Genomic DNA, 22,521 nt, shown 5'->3' with positions numbered 1-22,521 from the left:
CCATGTCAGAGACATCAGCATCATTTGTTACTTTGACTGCCTAATCTTGAAGAATCTGTCTCAGCTTATTGAATTGGCTAGGACCCAGTATATCTGGATCCTACATAGATACTGAAGAATGTTTTCAGTTTTGTGGCTGCCTTCAGAGATACGCACCTCCCTGTGGTTTGTGTGCTTTGATATTTTTAAAAACCTGATTGCCTAATTACTGTTTGATGTAATCAGAGGGCCTCCGGTCTCGGTGACTGTGCTGTCTCAGCACTGTCCTGTTTTCATGTTTCATGTTAAAATGTCACACCCAATTTCAATATGGTTGAAAATGAACTGATTAAGGAGAGGTATAGTTTAATGTGCTTGTAGCAGATATTAATTATATAATTAATATCTGCACACATATCACAAGGATTTCTATTGATTTTTGTTGTATTTTTTTCCCTTTTTAATTTGGAAATAGATTTAATTAAAATTCTTTACAGTTTGGAAGAACCTTTAATTCAGAAAAATTTATAATTACTGTAATATCTGATTATCTGGGAGAAAGTGATAAATTATGTTGGTTTATTAGCGTTTTGGAACCCTGTTTGTTTACATTTGATTATCACACCTTGTGGCTTAGATGCTTTATGTGCCTAATGTCCAGCTTTACATTTCTTTGTTTCCATTTCTTTCATTATTACCACTCTTCTTCTTCTTCTTCCTCTTATTGGTCTTGTTGCTGGACATATCTGCAGCATATTGCAGATTCTATATAAAGATCTTCAGCTTTCAGTGTGGTCAGTGTAATCGCAGACAGGATATTTTGTAACTAAATGCGGCCTACATCTTTTACACTGAGTTGTATGCATACACCACGCAAACAGTGCTTGCTGTTTGCATGGTGTATGGCGACCTCTTGTGGTGGATAATGAGCTGCGCTCAGTTTCCTCCTGGTACAAGGCATGATGGGAGAAAAGGTTTGAATTCTCAACGCAGAATTTCAATGAAGCTTTATCATATGGCCGCATTATGCTCATAACTTTTGTTCAAATTGCAACTCAGACTTTGGTAGATGTAGACCTGATATCCTACAAAATAACTAAAATAAATAAATAAAAATAAATCAATTAATAATAGCGTTTCAATTTTTAAAATTTTATATATATAACACCAGCCCTGTATGTTAATGGGGCGGGCTAATTTTTCTCTTTGTATGTACAGTGTATTGTTTTATTGCATTTGTCTGTGTAGTATAGCTGTAGTGCACTTTTATACTGGGTTCGTACCGACGCTCTCCAGCTGGCGCTCAATGAATTCCCGGTGAGGATGATGGACGTGAGCTGTGCTGACGAAGGCGGGCTGGAGAGCCGTGCCAAACATGGTGCCAAGTACGACACTCGCAGCGTGTAAATACGGAAAACCGGGGGAATCCTTTCTAAATAAAAGCGCCAAGAGTCTTTAAGCGTTGCAGAGCCTGTTAGCGCGCTCGGCAAAGTTTGGCAAATAGCACAGGTGTACTGTTGATGTGTTCTGTGGAGCTAATATATCCCTCGTTAGAGACAAGATAAAGGTTTGTTAAAGACACAGAAAATGGGAAGACTTTGAAATTATCTTTTTTTTTTAAAAAAACGAGCTCTTAGTTTGAAAGGATATTCCGGTTGTCTTTTTTTTAATGGTTAAGTTGACTTGACAACGGGCAAGGGAAAATCAGCTTGAGGCGGGGGGAATACGAAGATTACAACAAGTGGATTTGACAAGTTACTCAGTCCACGCCAATGACTCAGTAAGATTGTTCTGCTGTAACTGACTGTAAGGTAAATACAGTGAGCATGTATGCATTATCCAGCCGTAGCTAGCCTTCAGGGACACTTTGCGGCAGTTATGCTTCAAGTCATAGCAGACTGACTGATCTTTGCGCACTGTCACTTGTGCACTGTTACACTTTCTCTCTCTCTCTCTCTCTTTTTAACGTAAGCCTTCCAGTATTGTTAGAGTTATATTACAAAAACCTTGACGGCAGCAAATTAATTTAAGTATGATGCTGAAACTGGCAGGTGACAGCATAATCATGGATAGCCACCGAGTTTGAAGAACAGCGCATTTTGGGAAGGAGCCCCGCTAATCTCAAGTTGGACACCGTCTCAGAGATGAGTGCGTCCTCAAAGCCGCCTTTAGGGTAAGTAGCTCATTTTAAAACAACCCTTTAACAGACAAATTAATAGCAGCTTAATTTGTGTTTTCTTCTACTGGTTGTTTAGTAACACGAAACGAACTTGCTGGATAATTGCAATAATATCAGCTCGAACTTAGCGACCTGTTATTTCTAGTCTTAGCATGAAACCCATAAAGCCCGCTGATGATGGGCGCAGTTCTGATATTCTCGCGACATTACACGCTATTATTTATCATGTTCAGGTTCCGAGATGATATTATCACGGTAATATCACTACACGACAATTAATTATTTTGGATACCCTAAGGTTGCAGCCCGTTGCAATGACCGGCCGGTGTAACACACAGCCTATAGTCAGCACTGACAACAGAGATTGTTCCAGCAGCCGAGTCTGTTTGCCACACACGTAGACAAAAACATGAGCAGCTTGGGACCACAACACATTTAAAACTGTGTCTTTGGTGGTCAGCGGCGAGACAACGAAGGAGATCTGGTGCTGGAGCAACAGCAGCAGCAACTGTAGACTGTACTTTCCACAGGGTCCTTTTAATTGTGTCGTTTGGGTGGGGCTGGCAGCTGAGTGTATCTGTCCCTCTGAAACAACACATAAACTAAATGGCACCTGATGATCCATAGTAGAGCAGCATGATGCAGCGGTGGTTTCACTACTCCATGCTGTGAGGGCTTTATTTATGGGCACACACCACCAGAATATCCCAAACAGCTCATCGCTGACTCTAAATATGAATGGCCTTTCACATGTTGTTGTGTTTATAAGGGGATAAGTCAGGTTTTTCAACCCTAAATGACAACAGCAGCAGTCTGCTACAGATAAAAGGTCAAATTATAGCCTTCAGCTGCCTTTGTTTTTAATAATATGTCATAATGTGAACATAACTGAGATCATTGTCTGAATGTTTTTTTTTTTTTTTTAATGATTAGTCAGTCAAAAGAAAATGAGTGTGCGATGTCCTGGTGAACATCTCGCTGGGCAGTAATAACCCTACCTCAGCATCATTATGTGGCACTTGGGTGCTAATTATGGTCATACCTGTGTATTTGAGAGCCACTGTTGCTGACCTCGTCATTTCTGATCAAAATTAGATGACTCATTCTTTTTATCCAGCGGGATGCCATAAAAATGCCATTGTCCATGCTCTGTAGTTATGCAATGTATTTATGTAGTAATAGCTCCCTATCAGATAAACAGTAAAATGTGGTATTCTTCAGGGGCAATACCAGCAGCAATTGATAGTGTTGATGAGGTGAATAAAGTTTTGGTCTCTTTTTTTTTTTTTACTGTGACCTTTAAAGTAAAGGTTCCTTTAACCAGATACTCTTAATTACAGTGATTCCAGACACTGAAGTGCTTGTTGGCCAAATTATAAAGTAGACAGGTCACAGAGTCAGCTGGCAGTGGAAGCAAAGTGCCTTTTTATCTGGTCTGTATGTGACATTTCTCTCCATTTAAATTTACCTGGACAGCTCCTTTTGTTGTGCGATCTTGCTTTCGTCATCACACAGAGAGTAGCTGCTTTACTGCACAGTGCAGCCCTCGTGAAACAGCTCATAAAACTGCATTAACGCACAGCACGGCCACTGAGCAGACAAATGGGTGGGGAAGAGACTGTTCATTCTTTTTCTTTTCTTTTCTTTTTTTTTTTTTTAATTCTTTTGTACCTGGCCACTGAAATCTGAGCAGTGTTGTGTGTATGTGAATGTGTGTCAGTGCTTACAAAGCCTGTTTTTATCAGGAGCAGTGGAAAGGTAGACTGAATGAAGTCTTAGTTCTAGACTTTAAAGAAACTGTAATAAACGATGGATGCAGAACAGAAACAAGTGATTTCCCAGTGAGATCAATGTTATAAAAAGTCAGGATGGACATCTGGCAACATGTGTCCTCATCTGAGGCAAAAGGATTTTCATTACTTAACCTCGCCCTCTTTTTCAGTGTTTGTTAAATGAATTTTGCTCGAAGTCTTAATTAGCACACTGGTGTTTTCCTCTGCATGTCTGGACCTGGGGTGTTTGTGTGTCTGTGAGTGTTTGTCTCTGTACTTGTTTGTGTGTCCAGCGAGGCTGAGACCAGAAGCGTCTGTTTAATATGACTTTATTTCATGTTCTTATGGTTAGTATGCAACCCCACAGCAAAAACACAAGCATTCCCCACTTGTGTTTTTCCAGTCTTCAAAGTGTTTTACTGAACTGGTATAGATTTAATAAGCATTCTTTTGTCTTTTCTTGTGACGTCAGAACCTTGCAAGTTTACGTTGGTCGCATGGTTCAGTTCCCTGGTAGAATCATCCACCCAAACCTCACATTTGTTCCCACTTATTACCAGCTCAGAGGGCCTCATGTGCAAAGAGCAAAGAGCCGAAAAAATAAAACAGCCTTACCACCTTCGACATCCAGATTTGTGCTGCCATCTGTTTCATCGCTGGTGGCTCACACATTTTAAACGCGTCTGCAGTTTTTTTTTTGTTGTTGTTGTTTTTGTCCCTATTTTTAAGACACACCCACAGGGAGATGGGGTTGGCAGATATTGCAGATAAGTGCAGTATGGCATTACAAATAAGTGTCCATTTAACCACATGCACACAGAGGAAATTACTGACTGCCACACTGCCTGTGCTGATATATGTGGATGTCTGTGTGGACTAGTAAGTGCTGTATAGAAAGAGAGACCTCACCAAGTAGCTTCAGTCTAAATTCATTAATTTGAAGCTGTGTCCACTGAGCTAAAACTTACTGTTTGCATAGTATTTGAATACCGTGTGTCTCAAGGTACATACAACTTTATGACTTACTTAGAGACAGAGTATTTTAAGCTAGCGTATGTCTTTTCCTATCTGGTGTCTCAAACGATTTTTAGACAGAAACAGACACAACCTTTCCAACCCGTGCAACCACTTTACAAAATATTAAGGTCCATGTGGTCGGCCACTAGCTCAAACACTGCTGACTAAGGGAGTTCCCTCCTTTTTCTCCTTGCGCCAAAGGCTATACTGTATGCATATTCAGCAAAGGGCGTACATGGTCACAGCTGGAATCTTAGGGTTATTTTTATGATGAGTTAAATTTAACTCTCATGAAAGCTGAGATAGGAAAGAGACGGTTGCATTTGAGGCTATGTGTTGTTGGCAGTAGTGCAGAATGTATCTGGTAATGTCTGCATCCACTTCTCAGGCCATCCCGTTTAAAATAGAGAGGGTGTGGATGCAGTGCTTCTGCAAGCCGTGTTCTGTAACTACAAACACTTGACCAAAGCACACACAGATGGGATATATTTGATCAATAGCACAAAATTGACATATAATCTGTATGTTAAGTAGTTTGTTTATTAAATAAATAAACTGGAAGTGCGACTCCTTTAATTAAAAACAGCTGTATTTTACAAGGCCGAGCACAGTAGGATGAAATTAGTAGGTCCTTGGGCAGTGTACTATCAAGGCAGCACTCATGCTATGCTTCGTTATATCAGTGACATTTCAGACATCTAGACTGGCCCTATTTATAAACTGTTGTGCTCCTTAGGCCCACTACATTATCCACTCTGTTCTCTGCCATTTGCCAACCTCTGCCCCTCTGCAAACAAGAAGCACTGACAGTCACCTTACAACAAAGTAGTGCTTGTATATTTGACAGTATCTAGAGTACACTGTATCTCCCTGTATTATGCAGCTGTTATGCAGTACTCAGATTTATTTCTGGAAGCCTGCTGTCATATGTTAGTGACTCTGGTATGTGTGTTTGTCAAGAGGAAGACAGACGGACCGCATGTGTGCGAGTAAAGCCGGGCGGATTCGTGTAACTGAAGTGATAAAGCAAGAGGTAGTCGAGCGTAAAGTTTAAATGGTTTTTCACAGTTTTAACCTCGTAATGTTTCCCCTAGCTTTTATTTCCTTTGCAGAGAAAACTAAAGTATAACCTGCAATCATATCAGTAATTTACCAACATGTGACATTTTTAAGAAATTATTTTTAAACACATAAAGGGTATCAGGAGGGACTCCTGCCTTTAAGGCATGACTGTCTGCTAAAAGTTATGAATGAAAACTTTTGTACCCCCCCTCCCCACACACACACACACACACAAATACTGTGAAATAATATTTTACATTTTAATTTTGCTGATGCTTTACACTGATTCGCCTTGTTATTTATGTCAGTTTAAATGAATCTGGGGTGCCCCCCACAGTGAAGGCGGTGTTGGTAATATTTGCAACATAAGTGCTTTTTCTTCCTGTCACTTCAGCAGGAATTCTGTCTAATTGAACAAGCAGCAGCTTAGGGAATAGAGAATAAACTAATTATTATTTCCTGCTGTTGTGCTTCTACATTCCATCTCTCTTTCCTCTCTACTCCACCCATTTACCCATGTCTCTTTTCCTCCTGTTCTCCTTCCACATGAGGCTTTGTGCTACCTGTTATTCCCTCTTCTCTCCCTCTTACTAGCCATTTATTATCCATTTACTTTTGTTCTTTCACTTCTGTCGGCCTGTTTGGCACCCATGAGCTTTACCACTCTTTAGCTGCAGTACAGTGAAGTGCCTCTTGGATTAGGTTAGTTCATATTTGTTCAAATGAGGCTTCTTAAAGGAAAATAGGCATGCTTTTTTCCAGCTCTGCAGACGGTCTGTTAAGCCATCTTCCTGTTTCTGTATTTGGAGAAGCATGGTTGTCTTGGTACATGTTTTGTGCTACACTGTTTACAGCATGCCTCTTAGTCACTGGTCACAAGTAGACGTGATTACTATATATGTCAAAAGAGAAGAGGACAGAAAAGAGAAAAGAGATTGCCTACTCAATCTGAAGTTATTGTGTTAGATCCCGTAAAACCTGCAGATAACTGTTTAGGAGGGTAAGCAAGCTAATTGATCCCAATGAGTACAAATCATTTAGCACCTGTGGTGTGTTTTTTTTTTCTCTCCCTTGGGTTATTACTGTCCCTGCACACTTGTTGATCAGACTGTGCAGAGCTTTACTGTGGTTCTTTTAGAGAAGTCGTCACTTGATAATCGGGTAAATTCAAGTTCCGTGCAAAAGAAAAATGAACTTCATGTAAACACTGCTACCTCAAACTTACTTTTCAGGGTTTTTTTTTTTATAGTATGTGATGCTGATATAGCGTGTATGCAAATTTAGTCAAATTTTTGCATTTGGGCAAATGAATCGCAATAAAATCTGATATGATTTATCAGCTCAAGTCTAAAGATAGCTGTTGCCATGGCAGCACATTTGTTTTTGTTGTTGTTTAGCAAAGACTGGAACTGAAGCGAAGTGAATGCATCGTAATAAACTCGTCAGGTCAGGAAATTAAATGAATTGTTGTGAGCTACAGCAATGTTTTAGCTTTTTGTATGGGGTGCCCTCCGCTTAGTTCATTCTACATTCTGCAGTGTTAAATATTTGTGCCTCTTTTTTCCATGTGTTGACTGTCTTGTAAATTGTAAAATACAGTTTTTGTTTTTGTTTTTTTAACCAGACTGTAAATCTTAAGGCTCATTAAACTAACTAACTTTGTAGTGGCTGTAGTGACAGGGGCAGTGGTGAGGCTGTGAATAGAGGCTCAAGCTGGCATTTCCAGAGTCGGTTTACTTGACATTGCAATGGGGTGGGGTTTGTAAGCACGTGGCTAGTAATATGAGCGTCAAGACAAGGCTGAATTAGAAGGTTTTGTGACTAGCAACTGCAAACAAATACTTTGCCGGGTTCATGTGTCTAATTTCAGTCTTTCACACTATGTCTCTTGTTCATTTGCGTTTCTCCGGGTCACTCACCCTGGGTGTGCATGCCTCCCAAGTCCACAGCTGCTACTGGACTAAGATCTGCCCTCTTTTGCAGTCAAGTGGTGTAAATATAGGTTGCCATGGGGACACTACCACACTCAGAGGGTATGCTGCTGACTGGATGCATGTGTGGAGGGAGACGTGTCCCGGATGTGCGCTGTTCACTCTGTGTCCAGTGCACAATTGGAGGTGAACACTGGCGACGGACCACAATGCAACAGAGGAGTTGGAATGTTTTTTATTGTGTTTTTAAAGAGTTGTATTTAGGTGCCATTATTTTGGACAGGACAGTAGACCAGATAGGAAAGAAGGGAGAGGGAATGACACGCAGGAAATGGGCAAGGGTGGAATTGAACCAAGGCTCCATTATAAAGAAAACAAAGGTGGTCTCCAGTGTGTATTCAGTATTATACAATTTTTTGCCAAACAAGACTAATCTTACCGTGACCTATATGGATTTACATTGTACATGTATTGGCAGTGTTTGCATTTCACAGTGTGCCATCATACAAAGTCCTGCTTTTACATTCAAGCAGGATTTAACCCAGGTGCCTCGATCAAGATTGAGCACAGTTGTATTCAGGTTATGGAGGATGTAGACTGACATTTAAACACACACTGTAAGTTTAAACAAAGAAACATCCAGACACTGAGGCTAATCTGTTAAAGAGGCTCGCACACAGGCAGAAAAGCAGCTGACTGGTTGGCAGTGTCTCGGCCTGCACTTCCCAGGTGCCTGCTCTTCAGTGAGAATACAGTATGTGAGAGGTTTCAGGTAACAGATTAAAAATGGAATAAAAATGTGTATTCTGTAGATGGCGCAAGAGCATGTTTATTTTCTTTGCTAAATATTTATTTGTGTATCATCTGATCATTTTTTTAATAGCTGTATATGTTCAAGTTTCACATACACCACAGACAAGAGCGCAGCTGATGTTGAAATTTTGGGATGAATGTCCATAAAGACTTTCAGAGAGTTAAAAACTTCTGATACTGCTGTATCAACAAAATTTTTTTATATATAAATACATTGTTATAGATTTTTATTGTTTGCTCCTATGCAGAAAGTATTGTAGACAGTGAAGTTTTAAAGAATTTAATAGAGGCCAGCAAAAGAAATCTAACCTTGTTAACACTGTTTTGTCAAGTAAAAGGAACTCACAGCTTCTGAAGGTCCATTAGTAACCTTTTCTGGGTGCGCAGGTGTGTATGTGTGTGAGCATTGTAACTCAGTCCCTCTAGCAGCACTTACTGCCCCCCTGTGCCAGAGCAGGGTTTCCTTTTGCTTTTCGTTCCTTGGTTCTCCTTTACTTTCCCACTCTTTCTCTCTGTTTACGCTCATTCTAACTCTGTGGGAGACTAGGCTTCTCCTAAAAGACTCTTTGTACATGTTTGAGAGAGGGAAAGAGAGAGAGAGGGAGAGCGAAATGTTACGGTGAGACAAACAGCAAGCAAAAGAGAGAGGAGGATACTAGCTGACTATGTTAAGCCTGGCCAGGGCCCAGTCCCACAGTTCCACAGAGCCCAGTGCTGTTTACCTTGAAAGACTCAGACCTAACGGGAATATGCAAAAAGTCTCTCACAGTTACAGGTCTGTGAGTCCACTCTTTCTCTGCAGTAAATAAACCATGTGATTTCAAGTGCATGTTTAGCCAGAGAGTTTGCATTCAATAATTAAACATGATCTGCACTGTGATTTGACTCAGAACTTGGTGATGATCAGTGATGTCAAACCCATATGTATGGTTTGTCATTCCTGTGAAACATGCTCACTGCACTGGGTAATAAGTCAGTCAGGACTCTGAGTCCTTTGGGCGAGTTAGTTGATATGTGACGTAGCTGTTAATGGTTAACTTCAGCCAGGTTAGAGTCTGCTCGCTGTGCTGTGTTCAGATGTCCTTTATTTCGCTGCCTTTGTACTGGGCAGGGTACCTTGAGAACAGTGGATTATACAACTTTTGAGTCTACACTTAAATACACACGCGTTCCCTAGAGGGTGTGCAGAATCCTTGGAACGAGAGTTAAAAACAATCTGATATATAACACGTTCGGAACACTTAATCAGCACAAGGACTGTTTATGATGTGAGTGGGATGTTTTTCTTTTGTTATCCAAGGTTGTTGAGAAAGTGAGTATGTGCTTAATTATATGGAGTTTGCCATTGCTGAGAGAACTGAACTGTTACTGTCTAATCAGGCGTCTCCATCAGGGTAAGTACACTTTATGTTGAGCCGAGGTCAAACACACAAGAAGCAGCTTGTCATTGACATCTGTCACATGGCTCACGAAGGAGCTGCGTGGTTTGAGTTTGGTTTTATCTTTTTCGGGGGGGGTTGTGGTTTTCATAAAAAAGTATTTTCAACACATTTGGTAATGTACGGTCTGCACCTGAGCCGATTCATTACTTTGTGGCTTCCTATGTTTCTGTGAATTGAATTAAGAAGAAAAAAACTAAATTCAAATTTTCTTAGATGGTTTCAGTTGCTGTTGCAAAATGTAACACTGCCACACGTTTAAATTTTGGATTATTGTTAATAACATTGTTGATATGTTTGGACGTGTTTATATAATTTCCCCAGGGGTGAGGGGCATTGTTTGTGTCATAGCAGGGATGATAATTTGCTTTTGGAATGCTGTTTGAAAGCAGGCACTGATTATGTTACACTTCAGTTATTTTTCAGAAATATGAGTTAATGGGTGTAGGAGTGATACTGAAGAGGGAGTGGTTAGAAGATTTGTGGAACCTGTTGTGGCAACAGCTGCAAAAGGGCAGATGATCTTGATTACCAAAATGATCATCTTAGAATATCTGTAGTTTGTTATGTAATCTTAATGACGAGAAGTCTCTGTCACAATCAAAAAGAGGAAGATAGAAAGTCGCCTTCAGTATTCCAGCTGCCCCTGATGTGGTAGCAGTGGATTGTTTTTATAGGCTGTCAATTTAAAAACAGTAACGACTCAGAAGAAACACAAGTATTTACGCTATATGATTTCTTTGCACAAGAATTAATAAATGTCAGTAAGAAGTTTTTTAAAAATTGCACCTAAAAGTGAAATAAAATTCCTACTTGTGTGTCCTTGTGTCATCACCAAGAAGGAGGATGAAGGCCCATGCCCCACCTCCACCACCAGCCCCTCAACCTGCCCCACGCCACATCTTCAGAAACACTACACCTGATGGGGGAGGGACATCAGGCATGGATGCCAAGGAGAACATCCTGAGGCCCACTGTGGATTTACAATTAACCCTACCTCAGGGGAACCAGATTTATGTAACTGAGGATGGAAGGTGAGACAAAATAGCCTGTTTTTTTCATATTATTGTCATGTGTGTTACGGCTAAATGTTTTGCTCATGAATCTCATAGTCTTTGACCATAAAATGTCCATATATCTGTATCTGTAGCTGGTGCTTTCGTGTCTGTTTTGTTTGCTGTGCCAGTGGGGCCTCGGCAAGGGGTCCCATCCCAATTTCCAACACAGGCTTTGTCCCAGAGAGTCAATGGCTGACCTGCTAATGCTCTCTGTCCCTAATGAGGTTATCTTCTCTGGGGCAGAAAATTGGGGATGTCTCTCTGGTATAGAACAACAAGGCACTCTTTTAACAACTATAGAGAATGTATCGCCAGCAGATGTCTCTGTAATACTCATGACTAGAAAACTCATATATCCTATTACTGGCATAGAGTTTTTCTAAACTTTAACATGTAGAACCGCTGGAATTCATATTTTTTTCAAACTGCTTGACATTGCTTGAGATTATTTCAGTAGGTCATATAGGGCTATTTTTTTGTAATTTATTGAGCATTGTTAGTCAAGTCAAGTCAAGTCAAGTTTATTTATAAAGCACATTTAAAACAACGACGTTGACCAAAGTGCTGTACAAGAACTATAACCCCAAGGACTATACTAAATAAAATTAAAAAAATAAATAAAAATAAATAAATAAAAAATAGAATAAAATATATATATAATAATACATAAATAAATAAAAATAAATAAAATAAAGACATTAAAAGACAGTAAATAACATAAAACAACTAAAAACATTTAAAACAAATACCATAAAATACCATGAAGCAATCGTCTAAAAGGAGGTAGTACTGCAGTCAAATGCCAAGGAAAAAAAATGTGTTTTTAATAAAGATTTAAATGTGTGTATCGTCTGAGCTGTGCGGATATGGAGAGGTAGATGATTCCATAGCTTTGGTGCTGCTGCTGCAAAAGCTCGATCTACTCTCTGTTTTAGTCTGGTTTTAGGCCTCTGTAAGAGCAGCTGGTTAGATGACCTCAAAGCTCTTACAGGGGTGTGACTGTGAAGCAGCTCAGACAGATACAAAGGTGCCAGTCCGTTTAAGGCTTTAAAAGTAAGCAATAAAATCTTAAAATTGATTCTTAAATGGACAGGGAGCCAGTGAAGCGATGACAGGACCGGGGTAATGTGTTCATGCTTTTTTATACCAGTTAAAAGACGAGCTGCCGCATTCTGGACTACCTGCAGGCGGCGCACAGATGATTGATCTATGCCAAAATACAGAGAATTACAGTAGTCCAGGCGGGAAGTAATAAAAGCATGAAGAACTTTTTCCAGGTCCTGCTGCGGGAGATAAGGTTTTACCTTGGCAATGACTCTAAGTTGGTAAAAACTGATTTTAGTAACAGCATTTATTTGCTTCTCCATTTTAAAATTGCTATCTAAAATGACACCAAGATTTTTTACAGCATCACGACAGTGAGGAGCCAAATGACTCGGAGTGCCAGAGGAGTTGCTTGAGGGGTCAAATTTGCCAAAGTTATTTATTTGTGTGATATAAGATAGTCATATTATCAACACTGCTTAAAATGGCAAAACGTGATGCTATGACAAAAAGATAAGCACACAACAATATCAGAAATTGCTGATAGTCCAGCCCAGTCACAGTCTTCATCCTAAGATCAAAGTACATAGAATTACATCACCTGGTTAGTGATTAAGTACAAGGACTTAAAATAGTATCAATAAGGATATGCCAGCTCATTGCAACATATCATTTTATGTTACTATGATGATGCAAAAACATATTTTACTGTTATGGTTTTGGGACTTTTTGTTTTTTACTTTCTTCATGGCTAGTGCACTTAAACACATTTAAACACCTGTCACTTGATGAGATAACTGTCTACTTAAAAATAGACATGGTGGCTGAATAAACTATGTGTGCAATATGGCCTATTTTTGCATTTTTCTGATCTCATATAAACTTCTGTTTTTACAGCCCACCATTATTTACTACTTTTTCTTTAATGCTTTCAGTCGTGCCTTGTTAATCCTGTGATTAAGGGAAGGCGTGCCTCAAAAAGGCATCAAAAAGTCTGAGGCTTTTTTTTTTTTTTTTTAAATTGACAGTTTGAGAGTCCTAATCTTTTGCAGTCCTAACAGGAATACTCTAAGTTGGTGACTCAGAAAGTTTGGACACTGGGATTGGATCTACATTGCCATATCATTATCCACTGATAAATTGTTGAATTTAGGACTGTGCACTTAAGAGCATTTTATTTTCAAATGCATTTTTTTGTTGTTGGTGTTAGTAAAAATAAGATATTCAAAATTAAATCAGTTATTATTGTGCATATTGCATTGGTGCTCCATTTTTTTTAGAAATCCAGTGCAAACTTTTCCTTTGCAATGATGCACTTTTGCCTCTCTCTGAAAGCACAAACTTGTTTCACAAAAGTCGAGTAACCATCATTAAATAATCATGATCTCAGTATTGACAAAAATAAACTGGGATTATGATTTTTACCATAATCAGTCAGCACTGGGTGATTGTGGATGATTAAACGCTTCTAAAAACAATTACTTGTTTATTGCATTTATTCATTTATATATTTTTTTTATATTCGAAAATAGTTGCACAAGATATTACAAGATATTACATATATATATATATATATATATATATATATATATATATATATATATATATATATATATATATATATATTAGGGGTGGGACTTTAACGCGTTAATTTCGATTAATTAATTATGGGGAAATTAACGCGATAAAAATTTTAACGCATTTTAATCGCACTTTGCACCGTGGAACGTTTCTCAGTGCGCGAGTTCCCGGCATACAGATTATATCGACGCACAATGTCCAAATTAGGGGCCGCATCCTGCGAAGGACCCGGCCCACGTCTTTCGTAGCCCACGAACACCACAAAGGCCGGAAGTGAGCGGTTAGCCTTCATATCACCTGCCGTCACCTCTGCGTAGCTCATGTCGCCTAGCAACCGTGAATGCGAAGCACAGCTGTGTAAAAGCAGCTGTTAAACGGAGAACGAACTTTTTCTCCTTTTTGTGGTTTAATTTTAAGTCTTTAATTCAAAATAGGCTGTTAAAACAAGCATAACACATTTCAACATCAAGGAATACAGCTGAGAGAATGATTAATTTCCAACTATAACAAGTGAGACATTAATGTTGAATAAAACTATCCAGTTATGATGCTTAACTTTAATTTCAGGTGTTTGCTTATCACAGGAGCACTTCCACCCTTCGTTGGTCTGTGTAGTAGACTGGTGGGAAAATAAACAAAATTTTGAAGTTTAAGCTCATGTATATTGATTTATTCATCAACTAATCTTAAATTAATATTTCTCATGTCAAATACTGAAATGCGATTAAAATGCGATTAATTTCGATTAATTAATTACAAAGCTTGTAATTAATTCGATTAATTTTTTTAATCGAGTCCCACCCCTAATATATATATATATATATATATATATATATATATATATATATATATATTTATATAATTTTTTTTTTTTTTTTTTTCAGGCAAACCAAATTGTGTTTTTCTCCCTCACTTCTGTTTTCTTTAGCTGGTTGTGTGCTTTGTTATGATGCTCATATTTACATTATGACTATGGTTTTATGACTGCATTATTACATTTAATTATCTCGATGTCCCGTTCATCCTTGTAATGTAATTCATTACATTTTAAATATTCATGATAGGGACTTTAAACTACAGCTTAACATATATGCTTGACCATATATGCTTGACCAGAGCATGTATAAATATGACCCCAAATGAACCAGGGAGGTATGTATTCAGCACTAAAGTAAACCATTACTTACAGATATTATGTTTTTGACATGTTTTGGATGAATCTATAAATGCATCTCAAGAAGCACAAGGACACTGAGTCTGTTTTTGGTTTTAGTTGCAGTCTATGTAATCTGTTAGTGATTGTCAATGGTGCTCTTTGTAGTGGTATCTCTCTCAGTTCTGTCATCTGATCTCGCTGTTCCCAGAAAACATTGGAGACTGTTTCTAGGTTTCTTTATGTGAGGATTGACAAGTAGTATTATAGGCGTCCACATCAGCCCTGCAACCCAAGCAGACACACAAAGCAATGGACATAAATGGATGACAAATGCATTATTTCACTATGCTACAGTGCTTTGTCGCTAACATTTTTGTTGTTGTTTTGAAAGGCTCTTAAGGGTTTTCAGTGTGTTCAGGTTTTAGATCTACTTCACATACAGTGTGTTCTTTTTCAGTCAGTATTTTGTGAGATTAAGTTAGGTGTCACTGTTATACAATCAGCCCAAAATAACTAAGAAGTATTTGTACTGAAAGAATTAAGATGAATGTTCATATCAAAATCAATATATATATTGTCTGTGAAAATAACTTTGTTCAAAATAACACCCTTTGTGTCTAACAATTTTAAGTGGATCAAGTGAGAGTGTGGCATTGTTTCATTCTGTTCTCTTTAGTGGAGGTAAGCTTCGTAGACTTTGTAACCCTATCTTTTGTCCTTCCTCCTTTTCTTTCTCTTCCCATCTCCTTCTGCATTTCTTTCTTACACGCACGCACGCACACATACACACACACACACACACACACACACACACATACACACACGCACATATACTTTCCCTCTCACTCTTATTGTGTCTCTCTTTCTCCCTCTCTCAGTAAAGCACTCATGGACCTGCTGGTCGAGCTGTGTAGTCGCTACCGCCTGAATCCAGCGCTGCACACCTTGGAGGTTCTGTCTCCTGAGGGCCACTCTTTGGGGTTCAAGCCCAACGCGCTACTGGGCTCCCTCAACGTGGCCTGTGTGCTTATCAAGGACAAAGTCTTGGAGGAGAAAGTGGCGCGCAGACCAGCACCCAAAGTGCCAGAGGTGAGTTGCAGTGACACGGTGATCTACCTCATCTTTTTATCATGTGTACTTTGTATGTTGGAAGTTATACTGTCGCAGCATATTTAAAACCTACAAACCTGGCTTGCATTTGTGTTGTTTTGACTGCACAAACATTTAATCTCGTGTCTTCACAAATCAACTGTGCAGGCACTGAAGCTTTTTACAAGCCTTATGTAATGCCTGTCCCTCCCCTCTCTACCTTTTATCACTGACCACTGGTAGAAAGCAAGGCCAGTGAATCCGCTAAGGGCTACTACAAAGGTAGGAAGTTGGCTGGTATCAAACTGACCAACATTTTGGAGTCAGTTTTTAAAAACTGGTTTTAATCCTAAGTGTGCCGTTTCTGTCTTACTAAACTGCCTGAGCTTTTTATTCTATTCAGCATCGGTCTCTTTCTCTCTGCCTTTTCTTGTCTTCTCCTTCACTCTCCTCCTACAGTTTGAATATTTGATGAGTACCTTACCTTTAGTTACCATGCATTATTTCTCTGCTCTTCTCAGGGCTCACTGGCTGCTCTCTCTCCCTTTGACCCCACCTGGCCTCAGGCCAGAGACTGACGCTGTTTCAGACAACACTGTCAGTCATTCCTCTTCTCTGTTTTATCTCACATCTTCTCTTTATGCAACCAGTCCGAACAGGTCAAATGAAACTGCTTGTCTCAATTGATGTACCCAGCTAAAAAGAATGCAGTTTAATATGAATAGTCTACATTTATGGAAGTCATAATGTTCTGTCTGCATTAATTGAGCTTAATGACCATTTTGGAAGAAGCAGTTCACACTGCTGTTGAAATGTGTTTCATTGATATGAATGAGGTGTACAAAATGTAAGAAACAAACAAACTTCATTAAAATGCAAACTTGAAGATTAGTAGACCTATAAAATTGTCAGAAGTAACTACATTGATTCACTGAACAATAATTAAACAGAAGGAAGCTTTGAATATAGCTGAGTGTGTCTTGTTTCTCATGGAGAATAAAAGCTGAACGGAAATACAGATAGTAACAAAGTAAACATATGCTGCAGTTTAGTACCTTATTGTAATATTACATTATATTATCAGTGGTTTCATTTTTGGTGGCTTAATTGGACAGACCTATTATTGTCCCCAAGGTGGGACATTTGTTTGTTAGTGCATTTATCCTTCTGATATTCTGTCAGGAGTATTTTAACCATCTATAGCCTAACTATTGACCGTATTAGATGAAGACTTTGTTACACAAAATTTATACACATGGCCCAAGCTTAAATACACTGTTGATTTTTAAAACCTATGACCGTCAACCTACCAAGCATTTTCATATACAGTGGATAATCGGGTAAATTATAACATTTTGGCAGAAACGTGTTCTTCCACAATATGCTGATAAGCCTGGCACATTGAAGAAAGAGGCTGACAAGCAGCACTGTGGTAGAATTGTTGTGATTTATTTCTCTCTATTTCTTTTTCCTTTATTATTGAAGGTGCCATTCTCTCTGTGTCTTCCTACATATTTTGCATCTGACTTATTCTATGTTATAAGAAAATCAAACTGTAAACAAAACATTAAATAAAAAAAATAAAGTTATAGTTGCTATTTTTTTTTTTGTAAATACAGTTGATTTATATTCCTTTTTTCCTACAGTTCATTCACTTTAGTCAGCCTCATGGCATCTGTCTTTGGGCTAGCATATCTGTATTTTATCAGTCAGTAATATTTCTGTTATTTTTTCCATTAACTATGCCATCCTTTTTCTTGTCTTAGTACTGTAGCCAGTACCTTTTAAAAAAAAAAAAAAAAAACAGATGATCTCTTTTATGCAACTGGATATCAAAGATTTGTTGAATGATTAAATAGTGCTCCTTTATTACCTTTTAATCTCATCCAGCTGTTTGGGTGTCTGATGTTCTCTGTCCTTCTCCCCTCTATGTATCAGAAAACTGTGCGCTTGATGGTGAACTACCACGGCAACCAGAAGGCCGTGGTACGGGTCAACCCCTTGGTACCTCTCCAGGCTCTGATACCAGTCATCTGTGACAAGTGTGAGTTTGACCCTGCACGTGTCCTGCTGCTGAAGGATAGCGTCAGTCACCACGAGCTACCGCTGGACAAATCTCTGACAGAACTAGGGCTCAAGGATCTCTACGTTCATGATCAGAGGCTAGGTAAAGCTTAACTACCTGATCTAATTTCTGTTTGCATTTCTTTAAAGGTGCAATATGTCAAATATCTGTCACTGTTGTTTTCACAGTAGCACACAAGATGATACGGATCCTAATTGATGCTACTTTTTTTTTTTTCCTTAGCCGGACTTTGAGTGTAGAAGTATTCATTTATTAACCCGAGTAACGCTCTGATGGAGAAGCAACACAGTCTCACACAAATGCCACTGTCCATATGTACACCATTACACTCTTTGCAGTGGCTACAAAACATGAGAGGGAAAGATGGCATTTCTTGCTGTGGAATTGATTTTTAATAAGAGTTTACGGTTTTTCTCTCTTTTGCCATATTTTGGTGAGACAGAGTTTAATCTGTAGATAGGAGGTAGAGCAGCTGACAAGAAGATAGGAGTTGATAAGAACTTGTTACCTCACTACTGTAAATGCAATAAGAGATTTCCAACAGATCCAAAGCCAAAGCTAACCACTGCATGTGATAATAAATAAATAATCATAATTTACAAAATGAACTTAAGCGATAAGAAGTCCTCAGGAAAGTGTTTACCGAGGCAACAGAGAAATGGAGCCAATACCTGTTTTTCCATAGACTTCTTCACAAACTGGAAACTGTATTGCCACTGCAGGAGTTGCCCCTTGCTGGCCATTAGAAAGAATGTGTGTTTAAGGCACGTGCACATTGACTACTGGCAAGCTGTCCATCTATTATTCTGTCTATGGGTGCGAGTTGGCCTAGTCTGGTCAGTAAGTCCGTCTTCAGTATATGTGTTGTAGTTGTCTTTGACGTTATAACTCAGCTGTTGAATTTTCACATTGTGTAGATAATTTGAGTGCATTTTGATTGTTTTATGGATTCAAATTGTTTCGAGAAGGAACACTTGCTGAATTCAAGACACTTACATTTGAGGTGCACTTTGGAAGACACACATATAAGCTAAAATATCAAAAAATTCCAAGGCACTCTCTTTGCATATAAAATTAAAATAGCTTTAACCTCATGGCAACATTTTATTTAACCTAAAACTCCAACGCATTTCAGCATACAGGCCTTCATCAAGGGGAAAAACAATGTTTCAGTTTAAATATAACCATGGAAAACATTCAGAACCGAGCATAATCAGATGGACCCTGGGTAAACAATGGCCATACAAATATTGCATGTGTATTTAAGAGCAACATGAAAGTCTTAATCTCATTCCTTGATAGTCAAATCTTGTTTTAGATGTCGCTGAAACTGGTACTTTGTGCCATGTGTAATGTTTCAAGTGTTAAACAGCTATGCAGTCACAGGATGTCAGATTAGTTTCCTGTCTGTGGCACCAGTAGCCCTCCTTCCTTGCAGGCTAGTGTCCACACTGCTGTGCAGAATGTTGTTGCACATCACTTCGGTTGTGTAGTTATATGCCACTTTATGCTGACATCGTAGACATACAGCAGCTCAAGTACTGGAACCGTTCTGGTTTATGCATCTATCAGCTGCTTACTGTCCACCTCGCTCATTTACAACTTCCTGTAACCGGAACTCTGTCAGGACTGTAGCCCCATTCAATTTGTGGCAGGTGGCATCACAACCATCAGGTGACTGATGTTGTAGAAGAAGGAGAATATATTTAACCGACTAGTTTTCCTGGTGTGTCTAGTTGACTTGTCACACACATACCTAAATCTTATATATTGCAACTGTAGCTGCTGGGATTCAGTCACTGTAAAATGACTACAGATCTCTTCAGACTTGCATGAGATTTTTTTTTTTTTTTTTGGCCACAGCAGCAGAGAGAGAGACAGGAAATGAGGGAAAGATACAGGGGAAGACACGTGGGCAAATTGGTGACAGGCCGGGACTCAAACCCGTGCCGCCCGCACTGCAATGCGGCATATGTATGTAGTCGCTGGCTTCACCACTAAGCCGCCCAGGTGCCCGCGTGAGACTTTTAAAGGATAAGATAATCAGTGTATTTGTAGGTTAGGTGTAAGAAAAAAATGTTTTGCTGTGTTAAATAATGCTCTTTTGTAGAAATAACCATATTAGAATTAAAAGTGCCATCTGGTTGGTGTGAAATTAAAGCCAATAAAGAATCATGGATACTGCCAGGTGCTTTGGCTTGCCCAGCTGTTGTCTCACATTGTGTGCTGTTGGCCTGCAAATACAATGGCTAAAACAGTGAGCTTTCATGAATCGTGTAATGTCTTTGTATTAATTCATAATTTGCCTGAGGGGCATTTGTGATCTTTCATCTAGTATGAGGTTGAAATATGATCAAATATCTTGTGCTATGGTTGTTTACTGAGTGCTAGTCCACACCCACTGATATTTATAGCTATAGATGCTCTTGTGATTTCACAATAAAACGCTTGTATTTTCTGGTCTCAAGTGATACAACAAGGGAACATTGAGAACATTATTTCATTTTTATGGTCAAGCACTCTTGTGCAAGATCTTGGTATTCAACAAGGCTACACAGAGGACTCGGCAAACTCAGTTTCCCTTTAAACCTTAAAAATGTGCAACATTTATGTTTCAGCATTCAGAGTTTTGAAACATTTTCATTAAATTGTAGCGTTTAAATCCTTTCCAAATCATTGCATCCTGTTTTCATTTACATTTTACACAGTGTGCTACCCTTTTGAAGACGTAGTAGTAACGTGGTTTAGTTTTATTATTGTGCGGCAGTATAAAAGTATAAAAATTACTTCCTCTTGTTACGCCACTAGTTACACAGTGTATCGGCTGTGTTGTGAAGCAACCAAAATACAAACACAGCAGCTCTGTGATGTAGTTATGCATTAATGACATTCTGTGTTTTTAAACCTTGTCATGTTTTCCAGTTTTCCAGCCTAAAATGGCTTCTGCCCCTGCGCTTAACTACACAGGTATTAGTCATGAGTATTGTTTGTCTCAGTGTTGGCACTATTCAATACATGTAGTTGTTAACCCAATGTACTGCTGCTGGCTTTTTAACCCTGCTTTGTTGCTGCATTGGATATTAACCATTAACCAACCGTCTTAAAAGAAATAACTTGTTGCTTTATGTACTTTTGATAACCTGCGTGAATATAATCAGTGCCTATAATTTTCAAAGGCTTCATTATTATCTTGGCTTGCTTCTGCCTTTTTCAGAACCCAAACTGAGTATTATGCCTTAAATGTTTGATGGTTAGTTAACCTTCCTCCTCTGTCCTTGAGCCAGTAGTGTTATCACAACATATGCTTACTTACTGCTTAGTTGATTGTGAAGGTTAGATAGTGGTGGACCTTGGAAAAAATAAAGCTGCAGCTCCCCCTGCTGAGGAGAATCAGAATGTTATAAAGTAACATTTTGATACAAAGTTGAGGATTTAGAGTGATTTTTTTAGACTCGACTGCCAGGTCAAAACCACTATGCATGCAGAAATAATGTGTCTGTCCTTTGTTCTAAAATTTCTCAGAAAAGGTTTGACCTAACCCTTCCTTTTATTATAAGGTGCTGACATTACTTTCTCCTCCTGCAATTGTTTTACTTTTTTTAGACTCAGTTCGCTCCAGTACTACCAGTTTGGACAGACCAGGAAAAAAAGGCCTCCTGGGTATCTTTCAATTTAGCAGGAGGAAATCCAAGGTAAGACTCGTTCCTGTTGCTGTATTTGGGCAATAAGCTGCAGGAAATGTGTGTCTGAATTATTAAATTAAAAAAAGCAGTATGGATATGTCATTACTACTGTGCACATAGTCTTGCATTGACTTATTTGGACAAGTACCATTAGAAAAATCATTGTGTGAAGTAATTTACAAACTAACCTTTAACATCATATGCCATTCAAACTTAGTCTAACTGATAACTGAGGCAAGCTAAATGCATGGCTGAATAGTTTGATGCTGCATGTTAGCTGTGCCTTCCATTTACAGACAGAGACAACATCCGTGGACATGGATGACTGTGATGATAAAATAATTCAAAACACTGATGCACAGTTCAATGTAAGTATTTCTAACAATTCTCACAATGTCCCAAAGGGAAATTAAAATGGGATTTTTATTAGAATGTTATCGTGGATGCTAACGCTGCTAGCCCAAGTTGACAGGAGGACTTTGAAACAAGTGTTAGTGGTAGAGCAGCATTGCTAGTGCTGCCACACCTGCGTCATCTGACATCACCTGTAGATGGAAAAGGTGCTTGATTTTGGATTACATTCAACATTTTCCTAACTTATACAGTTAAGACTATTGGATGCTTCCTGTTGG

General features: G+C 38.8%; 1 protein-coding gene across 7 annotated transcripts in view; it reads left to right on the top strand.

Annotated features, from left to right (window-relative positions):
* The first annotated feature begins 1,638 nt into the window (after window positions 1–1,638).
* Window positions 1,639–22,521, top strand: part of cobl (cordon-bleu WH2 repeat protein) — a 53,274-nt gene continuing 32,391 nt past the window's right edge. Inside the window, exons 1-8 of one of the 7 annotated variants that reach the window (XM_030750319.1) lie at window positions 1,639–1,759; window positions 2,031–2,152; window positions 11,032–11,226; window positions 15,910–16,120; window positions 18,059–18,287; window positions 21,129–21,173; window positions 21,810–21,898; window positions 22,186–22,257. In XM_030750319.1, coding sequence (XP_030606179.1) covers window positions 2,124–2,152; window positions 11,032–11,226; window positions 15,910–16,120; window positions 18,059–18,287; window positions 21,129–21,173; window positions 21,810–21,898; window positions 22,186–22,257 — 870 coding nt within the window. In that variant the 5' untranslated portion in view covers window positions 1,639–1,759; window positions 2,031–2,123. Of the gene's footprint in view, window positions 1,791–2,030; window positions 2,153–9,867; window positions 10,022–11,031; window positions 11,227–15,909; window positions 16,121–18,058; window positions 18,288–21,128; window positions 21,174–21,809; window positions 21,899–22,185; window positions 22,258–22,521 lie in introns of those variants that run through there. The other 6 variants (XM_030750320.1, XM_030750318.1, XM_030750322.1 and 3 more) reach the window with 6 other exon arrangements.

This window comes from Archocentrus centrarchus, chromosome 16, assembly GCF_007364275.1.
Source record: "Archocentrus centrarchus isolate MPI-CPG fArcCen1 chromosome 16, fArcCen1, whole genome shotgun sequence".
Taxonomy (NCBI): Eukaryota; Metazoa; Chordata; class Actinopteri; order Cichliformes; family Cichlidae; genus Archocentrus; species Archocentrus centrarchus.
The sequence above is the reverse complement of the archived record's forward strand: the minus strand, read 5'-3'. Positions and strand labels throughout refer to the sequence as shown.